The sequence below is a fragment of the Talpa europaea genome (genome assembly GCF_964194135.1).
Source record: "Talpa europaea genome assembly, chromosome: 2".
Lineage (NCBI taxonomy): Eukaryota > Metazoa > Chordata > Mammalia > Eulipotyphla > Talpidae > Talpa > Talpa europaea.
Window position 1 is genome coordinate 138,815,435 of NC_140068.1, and position 14,688 is coordinate 138,830,122.

At 61.0% G+C, this 14,688-nt stretch overlaps 1 protein-coding gene across 2 annotated transcripts in view; it reads right to left on the bottom strand.

Moving 5' to 3' along the window:
• Nucleotides 1-103: 103 nt before the first annotated feature.
• SLC22A23 (solute carrier family 22 member 23) overlaps nucleotides 104-14,688 on the bottom strand; it is a gene marked incomplete at its 5' end in the record, with an annotated part of 145,609 nt that continues 131,024 nt past the window's right edge. Inside the window, 6 exons of one of the 2 annotated variants that reach the window (XM_084228919.1) lie at nucleotides 104-561; nucleotides 8,469-8,592; nucleotides 9,528-9,551; nucleotides 9,665-9,697; nucleotides 11,116-11,348; nucleotides 12,417-12,519. In XM_084228919.1, coding sequence (XP_084085045.1) covers nucleotides 204-561; nucleotides 8,469-8,592; nucleotides 9,528-9,551; nucleotides 9,665-9,697; nucleotides 11,116-11,348; nucleotides 12,417-12,519 — 875 coding nt within the window. In that variant the 3' untranslated portion in view covers nucleotides 104-203. The remainder of the gene's footprint in view (nucleotides 562-8,468; nucleotides 8,593-9,527; nucleotides 9,552-9,664; nucleotides 9,698-11,115; nucleotides 11,349-12,416; nucleotides 12,520-14,688) is intronic. The other variant, XM_084228920.1, reaches the window with a different exon arrangement.

Genomic DNA, 14,688 nt, shown 5'->3' on the forward strand with positions numbered 1-14,688 from the left:
AAACATTTAATGGCAGAAAAGAAAGTCTTTGAGGGCTAATTCCAAAGACTTTGCTTCCTCAAACACATGATCCGCAGAGTTTTGGAAAGAGAGGATTCCCCACACCACTTGACAGTCTCACAATTTGGTGGCGTCAGCAGCACAGGTGGGCGCCCCGCCCCAGCCGCAGGAGGCCCCCCGCTGGCCTGGCCACCTGCCTGGAACTACATGGACTTCATGCCGTTGGCCGTGGCGCTCTCCGGCAGCCCGTCCCCGGGGGCGGCCGCGTCGTGCAGACCCGAGTAGTCCTTGAGCTCCGCGTTGGTGAGCAGCAGCGGCTGCTCCCCCTTCTTGTGGGGGAGGAGTGGCTGCCGCGTGTAGTGCTCCCCATTGGAGATGTTCTCTGGCAGGCTCTGGTTCCTGCTCTCGGGCAGCAGGAGGATGCAGATGATGCAGATGAGCGTGCAGCAGGCGAAGATGATGTGGTGCAGGAAGTAGCCCTTCTGGTTGTGCAGCTCAATGATGGGCGCCGTCAGCATGCCGAAGCCCGCGCTGGCCAGCACCAGCCCCAGCCCGCCGCACCTGCAGGGGCACAGCGCAGCTCAGCCCGCGCCCCACAGCCGCCCTGCCGCAGGGCTGCCAGCCCTCGCTCAGCTAGTCCTTTCCCTCTCACCTCGTGTTACTGAATTTATTTTGAAATTCAGGCCACTTCCGGTGCCTGGCAGCACCACAATACATAGACACGTTAACAGCTAAAGGAGCATGCTGAGAAGGACGGGGGTCTTTGACACCCCACTTACAGCACGGACAGACCATCCAGCTGGAGAGTCGGCAAGGAAGCAGTGCCCTTAAATGACGGGTGAGATGGACTTCGCAGGTACTTAGCGCGTGACACCCGATTCCCCCCCAAAACCACAGAATTCACATTCTGTCCAAGTGCTGATGGAACGCACAAGGACGGACCACAAGTTGGCACACAAAACAGGTCCCCGTGACCTTCTGAGGACGGAAGTCACGGCACGCACCTTTTTAGATCATAATGGTATGAAACTAGAGATCAGCCAAGAGGGAAAACCACAAACCCGGAGCACCAGCCCCGTGCTGCGGAGCAGCTGGGAGGCCAACAAGGAGCGCAAGGTGAACTCAAAGCATAGCTAGAGGTGGGGCCTCCTGGTGGCGCAGGGGTTGACGTCTCAGTGCTACCAAGTTATGGCCAGCCACGGTGGCCTGAGTTTGAACCCCAGCCAGGGAGCTACCTCTCCTGACTCTGCTGCTCCCCTCAGCAGTGCGTTTCAGTCAGTCCACCTGTTCTGCTCCCCACTCTGTCTCTAGGAACCCTCTTACCCCCACCCCCCACCCCGCACCTTTGGCCTACACCCCAGTTCTTATAAGTATAAATTAAAAACACTCTGGAGACAAGTGAAAATGAAGACTCTCAGAACCTTTGGGAGGCAGCAGCAGCACTATTGGAGGGGAGCTCATAGCCGAGCCGCTGTCTCTCAAGGAAGTAGGAAAAAAGCAAAAAGCAAAACCAGAAAGTGAATCTAGAGATCAAAAAGATCAAAAAGAATTTAAAAATCACTGAAACCAACGCTGGTCCTTTGAGAAGGTGAATAAAATAGTCCAGAGCCCTTTCCCCGGAGTCGCACAGAGAAGGAAGAAAACCAGCTCACGGTGGAAACTGGAGGGGCAGCCACAGCGCCGCCCTGAGCTCACAGGAGCGCCAGGACCCGTGCGGCCGCCCACGGACCATCTGGAGGACCAGGCCGAATCCCTCGGACCGTAATCCAAGGCTGAGTCAAGAGGGGATGGAAATCTGGATGGATCATAAAACTGAACTGAAAAACCTCAAGTCCGGGGACCAGATGGCTTCCCGTGATCCTCCCGCTTCCCAAGGGGAGAGGCGCCCTCTTGCTCCCCTACGGACTCCCCAACGGGAGGGAAGCCGCCTGGCACCCACGGTGCCTCAGCCTCACTCCAGCCCAGACAGGGTCATGGGAAGTACAGCCCAGAGGCAGGTGGAGAGCAGTGGGGGGAAGCAAGAACGGGGTGCGGGAAAGGGGAGCGGGGGAGGGGGAAGGCAGCGAACACACAAAACACCCAGGACATCCCCAGCCCGGACTCCAGCTCCCACCACAGCTGAGGCTTGGGGGCCTCTCCCCTCCCTGTGCTGGTGGCTCCCGGCTTCACAGAGCTCGGTGGGGAGAGGGGTGGGCAGGGCAGGAGGGTGGGATGGGGAAGGGGCTGAGGAGAGGGAGAAAAGGGGGATGGGAGGGAGGGGTGAGAGGAAGGGGTGGGGATGGGGGAGTGCAGAGAGGAGGAAGGGGCAGGGGGAAGGGGTGAGGGGCAAGGGGAGGAATGGGGGTGGGGTAAGGGGAAAGGTGGGCAGAGGAGGGGTGGAAGGAAGGATAGGTATGGGGTGGGGGGAAGGGGTGTGGGAAGATGAGGGGGGGCTAATGGGGTGGGGGAAGGTGGGGATAGGGAGGGATGGGGTGATGGGTAGGGAATGAGGAGGGAGAAGAGGGAGGAAGGAGAGGAGGGTAAGGGTGATGGGAAGGGGAGGGAGGGGTAGAGGTGGGGAGCTGGGATGGGGTGATACAGTGGGGAAGGGGTGATGGGTTGGAGGGATGGGGCGATAGGGTGGGGGAAGGGGAGGTGGGATAAGGGTGAAGGGTAGGGGGAAAGGGTGGTAGGGTGGAGGGATGGGGTGATAGGGTGGGGAAGGGGTGATGGGGTGATAGGGTGGGGGAAGGGAAGGTGGGGAGGTGGGATAGGGGTGAAGGGTAGGGGGAAGGGGTGGAGGGATGGGGTGATAGGGTGGGGAGGTGGGGTAGAGGGATGGGGTGATAGGGTGGGGAAGGGGTGATGGGTTGGAGGGATGGGGTGATAGGGTGGGGGAAAGGGAGGTGGGGTGGAGGGATGGGGTGATAGGGTGGGAAAGGGGAGGTGGGGTAGAGGGATGGGGTGATAGGGTGGGGAAGGGGAGGTGGGGTAGAGGGATGGGGTGATGGGTGGGGAAGGGGAGGTGGGTTGGAGGGATGGGGTGATAGGGTGGGGAAGGGGAGGTGGGATAGGGGTGAAGGGTAGGGGGAAGGGGTGGAGGGATGGGGTGATAGGGTGGTGGAAGGGGAGGTGGGGTAGAGGGATGGGGTGATAGGGTGGGAAAGAGGAGGTGGGGTAGAGGGATGGGGTGCTAGGGTGGGGAAGGGGTGATGGGGTGATAGGGTGGGGGAAGGGAAGGTGGGGAGGTGGGATGGGGTGAAGGGTAGGGAGAAGGGGTGGAGAGATGGGGTGATAGGGTGGGGGGTAGGGAGGTGGGATGGGTTTTTGGGTAGGGGAAGGGGTGGTTGGGAGGGAGGATGGATGGGGTGGTGGGTCAGGGTAGGGGAGGGGTTTAAAGGAGGTGGGGGAAGGTGAGGGAGTGGTAGAGGGAAGGTGGCATGGAGTGGGATAATGGGGTTTGGGGAGGGGAGGGATGGGAGGAGGAATAGAGTGATGGGTAATGGGGAAGAGTGGTGGGGGAGGGGAAGCTGGTAAGGGAGGGGTGGGAGGGGGTTTTGGTGTTGGGAGGGTGGAAGGGAGGTGGGAAGGGGAGGGGGATCCAGGGGCGGGAGCAAGATGAGGGGCAGGTGGGATGGGAGGGTAGCAGGAAGGGGTAGAGGCCAAGGGGTAGAGGTAGGGGTGGGGGAGGAGGGGATAGATGGGGGTGATAGGGTAGGTGAGAAGTCGGGAAGGGAAGGGGGCTGTTTGGAGGGCTGGGGAGAGGGGCTAGGGGAACAGCTTGCGGGGAGGGGAGAGTGGAAATGGGGGCAGGAGGAGAATGGGGTAGGGGAGACAGTGCAGGGAGGAAGCGGGGCGCAGGGAGGAAGCGGAGCCGGGAGGCAGGAGGGGATCCTGAATCCTGTCAGGTGGCCTTCTACCCAGTAAAGCTGTGCACAGCACAGTCCCTGCCAGGGCCCCAGTTTAGTTTTGGGGGAGAAAATGAGCTGAACCTGAAATTTATATGAAAAAGGTAGAGGACCCAGAAGGGATGAAACAAGGTTGAAGAATAACAGCTTGGGAACTTACCTTCCTGTCTTCAAACTCAGTGTGAAGTCCTGAGCTACCGACTGCAGGGCATTTGGGCACGGCGCAGCCGTGGGGAGCAGGGCGCAGGCCCACACCCTGCCTCCTGGGCCCGCCGACTGGGCCCCTAGACCCCTAGCCCCTTACCCGGCAACACGGGCCCTTCTCACAGGGGCTGGGAGTGGGCACCCAGGCGGTGCCGCCCTTCCGAGGGGGGGCTGGCTGGAGGTGCCTGGACAGCCTCCTGCTCCTGGGCCCTTGGCACTCAGAGGAAGGTCAGTGGGGTTCAGGGGAGTCTCCTGGTACCAGCCCCTTCCCAAGTGAAGGGCCCAGCCACCTGGGCCCTTCTTAAGACGCTACCTCTGCAGTGCAGCTCACCCACCTGCCGTCTTGCCCAGCTGAGTCGCAGGGGCAAGGCCCTTTCTAGAACACTAGCGGCACACGGTGCTCAGTGAGTACCGGGGGATGGCGGCTTTGGAGGCAGGAGGTCGGCTCACCCTCAGGACCAGGTCTGGTTAAAGGGGGGGGGGGCACCCACCTGCTGCAAGGCCTGCGCGACGGGGCTACCTCTAAATGCGGATGAGCCAGCCAGTCTTTTGGGGGAGTTCTGCCACTGAGGGAACCCCAGGCTGTCACGGGGAACCCGCCTGGCCTGGCACAGGGACGCCAGCACACCAGCTGGTGACATGAGGTGTGTCAGATTCACCGCATGAGGCCCAGTGGCCACCACATGCTGACCACCTGCCTGTGTGGCCCCCGGGCCGTGCCCGCGGACCTGGGCCTGTTCCTGCCTCAGGGTGTAGGGAGACTCGAAACACAGCTGCCCCCTACTCCCCCCAAGCAATTTCGCTTTTTCTATCAGGACTCCCTGAAATTACCCGGGAGGATGAGCGCCTCAGGAGTTCTGTTTGGCTTAGTGTTTTCATTTTTGGACCCCTCAGTGGAGAGAAGGGGTGGCTCCACGCTGGGGTTTAAGGCTCTGGCTGCAGGTCTCCCCCAAGTGCAAACGCTGGGCCTTTCCTGCGCGTTCCTAGGCCGCCACGAGGGGGCAGCAGGGGCCCGCGCGTGGGTACCCGGCTGGCGGATCCACGTCCTGCCTCCTGGTTCCAGCTCAGGATGCCCAGACATTGCGATACCTGCTGCCACCTTCAGTCACCAGCGACACCAGGGGCTCGGGGACAGAACCGTGGCACTGGCACGGCGCCTCCCAGTCACCTGCCAGACCCGCGGACAGCAGCGCACATTTAAATGCAAGAAACAAATCTCCCCCTTCCACGTCTGCTTTCAAATGGCTTAGTCTCCACCACACGCCTCTGCACTGGACGGGGAGGGCGGGCAACCCTCAGTACCGGACTGAAGGAGCCGTGGCCTGGAGTGTGGGTGGCCCCCCCATCACAGCCCCACGCGTCCACCTGCATCAGAGGGGCTCCCCCCACATGGCTAGCCTGGGTAAGGCCCCAACTCGACATTCCAGGGGTCTCCTGACACTGAGGCCGAACAGTCGTAAGGCAGGGCCTGGCCCAGTCTAGTCTGAGGGCCATGAGCCAAGGGCTGGCTCAAGGACCCGCCCATGCCCACACGGGGACTGTGGGTGCATCCCACCTGGCTCACAGGCGGACACCCTGAGTCTCAGGCTCTAGGCCCCGCCGCTGTACCCCGGTGGCGGCCTGTCCTGCTGTTTTCATTCTAGCCCTTGCCTAGAATGTCCCTGGCTGCTGGTCACTCACTCACCATTTTTCATGGGCCTTGGATTTTCTTTCAAGAAATTTCACAAGATGTTAAACAGACTAGCGTGGCCTCTAGACGCCACACGACACAGGTCACGCCTGCCCCCATACCTGTCCCTGAGGCGGAGGGCATCGGGGCCCACTTTAGTCCAGAGGGAGAAGGTAGTCAGAGAAAGGCCTCCTAGAAGGCTCGTTCTAAGAAGTTTCTAGAAGAAGAGCGGGGCTGCTGGAGGTGGGGATGAGATGCCCACACAGGAGGACGAGCTCAGGAGAACAGGACCAAGAACCCAGTGCCCAAGCTCTGCAGGAGCCTGAGGAGGGACGGAAGCAGGTCACCTGTACTCAGTGCCCCTAGACACCCCACATCTGGGGATGCACTGGGAGGCTGCTCAGGCTGTGGCTCCCCACTGCCACTTGCAGACACACACGGGGGAGAAAAGACCTGCCACCAAAGGCCACCCACTGCTTCTGGATCAAGCAGTGGCCACTCTGCCTGGGCCCAGGGAGACCAGCACCGCCGATGCCCAAATCTGAAAGATTCTAGACCAGATGAAGAGCTAGAACCTGCTGCGTGGCTGCGGGGGAGGAAGGACAGGGTCGGGAGGGAGCACGCCTCAGCAACCAGCCAGCCCTCCAGAGAGTGTCCCGGGATGAAGGGCTTGTGCGTGACTCTGGGGAAAGTCCCCTCCTATTTGCTTCCAGTCCTGGCACCCTGACCTCAGGCCTACTGTTCTCGTCCAGAAGACGGGATTGAACCAGGTGATTCAGGAAAAGGCTAGTTTGTACAGCGAGCGCGGCTCTCGGGCCCCTGCCGCCTGGCCCGGCCTGCGACTGGTCTGCGTGAGCGTGTGTGTGTGGGTGCCCTCCTGGGGGCCCCGTGGGAACTGCTCTGCGCGCCCATGTAAGATGGGGTGAGGCAGGCCTCACAGCGACTGACTCACTGGTGACCCCAGAAACACTTGCATCCTGGCCAGGACACCCCTTGGGCTACATTTCCTTTCATCCTCCATGAGCACAGGACACCACTGAGTGGCCAGTGTTTCCCTAGCCCGTCCGCTTGGCAGGCTGGATTCCAGAACACAGTCGCTGGCTTCTAGCCCGAAATAACCTCTCCAGGCTTGCATCAAAGGGGAAAGGATTCGGTGGTCCCCCTAAACCTCGGGGGCCCTGAGGCCCTCGGTGGTGCCAAAACTGCAGGCAGGACCACCCCCAGATACACAAGGCCGGGCCCAGCCTATAAGCGAGGCGCACTTGGAGAGGAACAGCTGCCACTAACACAACAGGACTGACAACACACCTGAGGGGCGCCTGAGTGTGTCTCTCCTCTCCAAATGGCTTCTCAAATTTTCGAGGCTCGCCACAGGTAACCGAAACGATGAGACCTTGGGTGAAGCGGGGGCTGACCACGTTGCCCCTAGTTCACTGGTCAAGCAAACCTATTAGGCGACTAGAACGTCTGTCGACCAACAACCGGCAGCCGAGGCCTCTGTGCAATCACAGGCGGCGAGGACGGCGGGCAAGCCACAGGCCTCGTTGCTGCAACCACGGCTCTAGGACACAATCCTCTCTGCGGGGCTCATGTGCAAAGGGGGGACGCGCCACTGGGTAAGGAGAAGCGGGGGACTGGCTCGGCCCGGGGCGCCCCGTGCCCTCCAGTGTGCCAGCCTGGGCTCACTACGGGCCGGAACGGCATGAATCACCTGCACTTAATTGCTCTTTTCTTAAATGGACAACTTGACATCCCCCGCCCGGGTGCGAGCAGCCTCCAGGCTTGGCGTGTGTTGTGCAGATCTTGGAGTGAATCAAAATGAGGTCATGTGAAAAGTCTCCCGTCAGCACGCCGAGGCGGGGAGGGCGGCCCGCCCAGCCCACTGTCCGTCCCATCTGCGCCCCTGGCACGGCAGCCGCCCGCTCCTCTGGGATGGTCCAGCCTCCCCCCCCCCTCCTGGGAGGCTGGGGCCCGGCACCCTCACGCTGACCTGCGCACCTCCCGGCCCAAAGGCTGCCTGTCCTCACATCTCTAAGTCAGACGCCAAGGGTGTTCCCGGAGGTGGCCAGAGCACTGGGCCTCGTCCACCAGGACAGGCCCGGGCTGGGGCGCAGGCCCGAGCACGCTGCGGGGCAGCCCCAGGGAGAAGCAGGCCTCCCTGGAACCGAAGCAGCATGAGGCAAGCGCGTGTGAGCCTCCCAGACAGGTGGGGGCTGGGGGTTGGCCGCCCCAACTCCTGCGCCCCCAGAGTGTCAGCCTCATCAGTGACAGAGCCTGCTGGGCGTCTCCCATCTCCCAGGCCTTTCTTCCCCCCAATAGCCAAGAGCCTTGACCAGGCCTTCTCTCTGGATTAGCGACATCCGCCTTTCAGGCCCGTAACAACCATGCAGCCCTTCTGGTTCACGCTCTTGTGAGATAGGTTTTCAGGGAGGCCCCTTAGAAACTGAAGTGGGAGCGTATGCAGCATGAGTCACCTATTTCTCTCCCTTCCCAGTCACCCCTGAAAGGCTCCCTGCTCCCTGTTGCTGCAGCAGCTGCTGGGATGCTACCCAGGGACAAGTTCCCACCTGACTCAGCTGCCTGGGGTCAGGGCAAGGCTGCCTGCCTGGCCGCCCCTCACACAGGCCGCACCCTGGTCTGGGGCCGGGGTGGCGCCTCGAGGGCCAGGCTGCTCCCACCGGCGTCCAGGAGGTGTCCCTGCTACGCACCTGATCACGGTGGGGGTGATCTCCGCGCAGAAGAACACGCTGAGGCTGCCCACCGCGTGGGAGGCGAACATGCCCACGATGGAAAACGTGATGGAGAACTTGTCCTTGACGCTGTCGCTCATGCCTGTGGGAGAAGCAGGGGCGTGAGGGTGCGGAGGTGGGCAGAGGAAGCTGGTCAGGCGGGGCAAGCAGAGGCAGAAGGGAGGCGGGCAGGCCACAGGCAGGGACTCCTTCTCCCCAACCCCCAGCCGCGCTGGAGGCGCAGACCAGAGTGCTCGGTTCCCTGGGCACCCAGGGGCACCTCCAGGCTGGGGAGGGCAAAGCCCTCTTGGCGGGGGTTTGCTGGGGTTCCTGCAAGCCCCTGGTGAAGGAGACCCCCGGAGCTCAGGGTGACTCCTGAGAGCCAGGAGGGCCGGTGGCCCCTGGAACGGTAGCCACATGCCCCTGTGCCTGTCCCCAATGGGCCTCGCCCCCAGAGAGCCTGGCATCTGGCCTTGGGTGGCAGGCCTGATACACGGGACAGGGCCTCGGCTCAGGCTTGACAGCAGGGAACACACACTGCCATAACCCAACCAGAATGTGCGTGCCTGGAGGGACGGTGCTTGGCCGTCTGGGCATCCTGCATGGGCGCAAGAGTCCAGCCTCCACCACCGCTGCGCCCAGGCATGCAGCTGGGCTCACACATCTGGGCACGGCCCAGCCCCCACAAGGCTGAGTTCTCAAACTCGGGGCTCTCGGTGCAGGCAGCCAGGGTGGCACCGTGGGATCCGGCCAGGCAGGGGTGACCAGCGGCCCAGGAAGCAGCACTGCCTCCCCAGGTCCCCGAGGGTGGCAAGCTCGGGGCTGCACAGCGGGATAGTATCGAGGCCAGCCTCCAGCACCCCCAGGGCTTGTGACCTCCCCAGCGGTTCGTCCTAGGACAAACGGCAGGGTCAAGGGGCCTGAAGGGGCCCCCAGAGCCAGGGGAAGAGGGGGGCATGCGTGCAAGCAGGGAGGGAGGCGCTCTTTCTAGAAGCAGGAGGGAGGAAAGAATACGAATATACGCTTATAGTGTCCAACCTACGGCCAACTTCAGCTGCAGCTCTGGAGGGCGGGGAGAGGAGGAGGAAAGGCAAACCACAGATGTGTGAGTCTTTCTGAAATGCCCGTCTGGCTGCAATAATCAGAGCCAAGCGCGGCAGGGCGCTGGGACTCACCTGAGTCTGGGTGCTGGCTGTATTTTCCGATCACTGGGCCCAGAAATAGCACGGCGTGGACAGGGACAAAGAAGGTGGGAAAAGAGGAAGGAAAACTCGTTAGGTAAGAAGTTTCTCCGCTGCGTTCTGTGTTTCTAAGGGGGCTGCCGGCCCCCAGGCCCCCGGGAGCTCCAGCTACACCCAAGGGTGCCAGCTGCTGGGACCTGCAGGCAGGGCATCAAGTCAGTGCCTGAGGCTCTTTTTTTTCTGTCCAGAAGGGAGGGCATAAAACCCCCCTGGCCTCTGAGACCAGGGAGAAAACCATCCATGAGAACAGACTCCGGGGAGTGTCCCCGAGCTCCAGCCTCAGGGTCCATTTCACGGTGCGGAGAAGTATTCCAGAGTCATCACTGGTCTGGGCTCAAGGAAAACCCAGCAGGTGGGGGCTGCCTGGCCGGGAGGCATGTCTGGGCTCCAGTCTCCGGCCCTCACGGCTACCGGGCTGCGTGGAGTTCCTCTGGCCTCCATTCCCGGGGACAGAGGCCTCTGTGACGGCCGGAGGAGGGAAGCTCGCAGGAGGCTCCAGGAGGGGCCCCGGGCATCCCGTCCAGGGGTGGGCCGGTGGGGATGATGCTTAGCTGTTTCCTTATTCATCATGGCTGAAAATAAGGCTCCCAGCGAGACACTGGACGTGGGGGGACCTGACCAGGCTGCATTTCCCAAGCTGGAAGCGAGCAGTTCTGTGATCTGCCGGCACAGCAGTGCCAAGTGTCCAGCTGCGCTCTGCCCTCCTCTGCTGGATGCAGCTGCCCGCCACCTTCTGTGGGGCAGCTGGACACGCCAGGTCAGTGCTGCCTGGGAGGGCCGGGCGGTGGGATCTGTCCCGTGGAGGACCCGCCGCTCATCCCCAGCTCACGTGTTGGGGGGATGGAGACGCCTTTTCCACGCGGGTATCTGCTCACGAGCAGCGGTGTTGGGCTGCATCCTGCTGGAGGATTTGCGCGCTTTCCTTTCAATTATTCGTTAAGATTCACTGAGAAGTTCTGTGGCCCAAAGAGAAGCTGATGAACTTGGGGATGTCTCCTGAGTGGTGGTGACCCAAAGCCAGGCTGCAAGACGGGGTGATGTCCCCTGTAGTCCCGCCTGAAATGAGTAAGCCCATCTTCCGCGTCACGTGACATCCGGCGAAGAAACAGTCTGATGGTCAGCGAAGTCATGTCCCCCAGGAGGCTGCGGGCCTCGTGGGCAGGGAGCGGGCAGCCCAGCCCAGCCGCCCAGCCCCGGGGCTGGCCATGGAGGTGGCGGGACACAGCGTGTGCTTTCCCAGTTTCCTCAAGCTGTTGATCTTGGAAGAGCAGCTCAGGTCTCTTGAATCCTTTCCACAGTCTCCAGCTGCCCTTTTGCATGTCCTTTGGCTCCGCCCACCTGCCCCTCCCTCTGGGCCCTGCCCCCCCAGGCCCCGCCCCACTCACGGTTGAGGAGCCCCAGCTGCAGGAGGGAGGCCAGGGCGGTGAGGATCATGAAGAGCAGCAGGCCTCCCCTGCGGCCCAGGAAGCGGACCACCACGCACATGGCCAGGCAGGACGCCAGGGCGATGCTGGCCACGGTGTAGTAATCGGCGTAGAAGTTCTCCAGCAGCGGCACCTTCACCTCGTGGCCCATCATGCTGCGGGCGAAGCAGTGGTGGATGCCGTAGCCCGTCAGCCTGCGGGAGACACACAGGGGGCGTCGGGGGGCAGCCACCTGCAGGGAGGCCCCGTGGCCGGTGTCCAGGAAACGCGCAAGACAAAGTGAAGGCGGGAAAGTAACAGGTGGTGTCCCCTCAAGGTGCACAAGACCCCCCTGCCGTGACTCCCCTAGATGGATGATGGTGTGAGCAGGAGGGAGGGGCACAGAGACACCACCCCCAGGCGTCCAACGGGAGGTGCGGGGGTGGGGGCGGGGAGGGGGTCCTCCTCCCACTGGCTGAGCTTGCTCGGGGCTACCAGGCGGCCCGGTGACACCAGGTCACACCGCGACCCAAGTCTCCACCTCTTCCTCAACATTCAGGGGTCTGGCAACTTGGGGTTCCATGCCTAGAACAACCCACACCCCCCGAGATAGCCAGGGGGCAATCAGGCCCAATAAAGATGTGGACTCAGAGACTTGGTTTCCATTTTCATTTACCTGTTTCCTCCCCTCAGCCCGGACAGCTCTCCCACTGCCCCACGGGCTCACCTGAGCCTGCGGGAAACGCGTGTCCCTGTCACTGCAGGCAGGCGCGCACGCCGGCAAGGGCAGGGTGTGTCTGTGTGCCCAGGAGGCTGAGGAGGCGCCAGGGCTTCAGTGGGCCCTTTTGGACTGGACTTGGAGGGACGCCACCTGCCGTGAGCTCCTGCCTCAGGCTGGCGCTCAGCATCCATCCCAGAGCCACGAGTTCTCCTCTAGCCCTGAAAATCCCTTTCTCCCAAGTGCCCCCCCTCAAGGGCTTTGGGATCCCTAAGTGCTTGTGCAGACCTGGAGGATGCATCAGGTCCAGTGCAGCCGCCCTGCCCCAGGAGGACGCATCCTGGCAGGACACGTGCTTCTCCCCTGGGACGCTCAGCACAGCCGGGTCCCCGGGCGGTGGTTTTATAATTAGCGCTGGTGGAGCGCCTAGACGCCGGGCCCCTGGGGACGCTCCTTCCTGGTGCGCTGAGGTCCCAGGGAAGCCTTCCGCCCTCCTGCTCCGCTGGAAGCCAGTCCCGTGGCCTCCGCCGTGACCCTCGTCCCCACCCTGAGTTCCGGGACTCACGAGTTCACACACAGGACCACGATGTTCTTCCACAGGTTCCGGGTCCCCACCACCTTCACGATGCACACCTTCTTGGGCCTGCGCGACAGCTCCTTCTCCAGCTCTGCAGAGGAAGGGAGCCCCAGCCTCAGCAAGACCCCGGGGGTCGGCGCTTGTCAGGAAAAGGGACATTTTTGTCTTGTCTTTTCTGTTAAGCCAGGGCCAGGAGTTGGCTTTGAGATTAGAAAATGCGTTTCCAGAGACTCCAACTTGGCAGCTCGGATTTCCCCGTGGGACCTGGGCAGAGCCGAGGGACCCCGCTATACTCTTCTCCCTCCAGGAGCATTTCCTGAGACTGGGACCCAGTGGGACACATGGGCAAGGCTGAGTGTGGCGCGTCCGCTCGGCCTGATGCTGGACAAACACAGACAAGTGGTTCTTTTCCTTAAAGAGTCTCTCTGGGCTGCACCCCTGGCTCAGACACACCCGCTTCTGGACTGTCCCCAGAGAACCCACTTTTCCGCAAGAGAAATGACTGTGCACATGGCATGTGTGCACACACACGCACACATGCACACCACCTGCAGGTGTGGATCAGCTAGTGGTCTGAAGCCTTTAGGAGCTGGACAAACCAGGTTTTGGCCAAAGTGAGCCAACCACAGTTACAAGAAAGAGTTTCCCTGAGGCTCAACCAGCTCAGAAGGCCAATGGAACAGGCTCTTGTGGTTCTGTACAGGGTGGTCCCCAGGAAAGGGGGAGGTTCCAGGTTCCCTGCCCCACCCAAGGGAGGGTGGAGCTGAGCAGGGTGGAGAAGAGGCTGGAGAGGAGACTGAGGAAGGAAGGAAGCAGGATGGAGCCAGAAGGAGACCTGGAGGAGGCTCGTGGAGCAGAGACATGTGAAGAAGCTGCACTTAATTCTTGGTCCTGAACTGGGTGAAACAGACAAGGGTGAGAGACCCGTGGCAGCTTTTATCTTGGTTTTGATTTTGCTTTTTTTCCTCCCAGACTTGTCTGACTGTTTCTGACCCTTTTCTGTGGGTCCCCGCTGGAAGGTGCCTTAGACTTGTAGCAGGCTTTGGGGCCTTGCTCTGGGACAATTCCATTTGGGTGGACATTCACCCACGAGGGGACGGGTAAATTTGGGTGCTTGATTTGGAAACTATATTCTTTGTCTTCTCTATATTATACACTAATTGTCTTAAACTTTCTTTCCATTAAAGGTCTGTATGTTTTGTCTTGATGAGGCAGATGGCAGAACCTATTTAGAATAGGCAGATTTGAGGGTTTTGGGGCGCCCCTCTCCCTGGCCTGTAACAGTCCCACTGCCAGGCTAACTGGGCAAGGGGCTCACTGAGGCCCTGGGCCTGGCCATTTCACAGGGCAGACCAAGTCAGCACCTGGCCGCAGGACCTCCAAACGGTCTGTGCACAGAAATCAGTGTCCTGGCCCCATTCTGCTCTCCCAGTCAGGTCTGTCCTGGGGGTCATTCCTTACTGGAGCTACAAAGAGCAGACCTGACAGACCAGGTGGAGGCCAGTGCACCTCAAGGCCAGGGATGCGAGGAAAAGCTGAGAAGCTGTCACAGGGCGGCAGGGATGGGGAGGCAGAGGGCTGGCTGCTGCCCCGGGGAGCCAGCGGGGACAGAGGTCACCAGCAGGCAGACAGGTGAATCTAGGCAGAGGCTGAGGAGACGGGGTATTAGCCGTGTACCAGATGCAGGTTTCAGGGTGATGGGTGGGCCCTGGTTTTAACCATGGGGAGCCTGAATAATCAGAAATTCAGTACTATCCTTGCAACTTTTCTGTAAACTTAAATTGTTGCAAAATAAGCTCACTGACAATTTAAACAGAGGTGGGGGTGGAAAACCTCACTCTTCTGAGGGAGTCCTTGGTGCTCGGATGGAGATGATGGCCTGGGGGCCAGGAATAGCCCTTTTTGCTTGTTAGGGCCACCCCTGGGTGTCCCAAGGTGGACTCTCTTCTTTGCTTCCTCTTCTGCCATGGCAGGAAGTCACAAACCTCATTAGTAAGAGTTTGAACCATAGGGTTTGGGAGAGTCTATTAAAAAAATATGGGGGGAGTGTCAGTGTCACCATTTGGGGCAGAGAAAGGAGAAGGAAACCCTTTTTCCCTGTCTAAGGGGTACCTGAGTTTCCAGAAATTTCTTCCCATACAGAGGTCTATGCCCAAGTGTCTGGTGGGCACTTTCAGTCTATTCTCTGCCCCTCTTGGCATCCAAGCCTTCCTGACCTGTATTTCCCCCTCTGCAAAGCCAGGCTGATTTGATTGGTAGC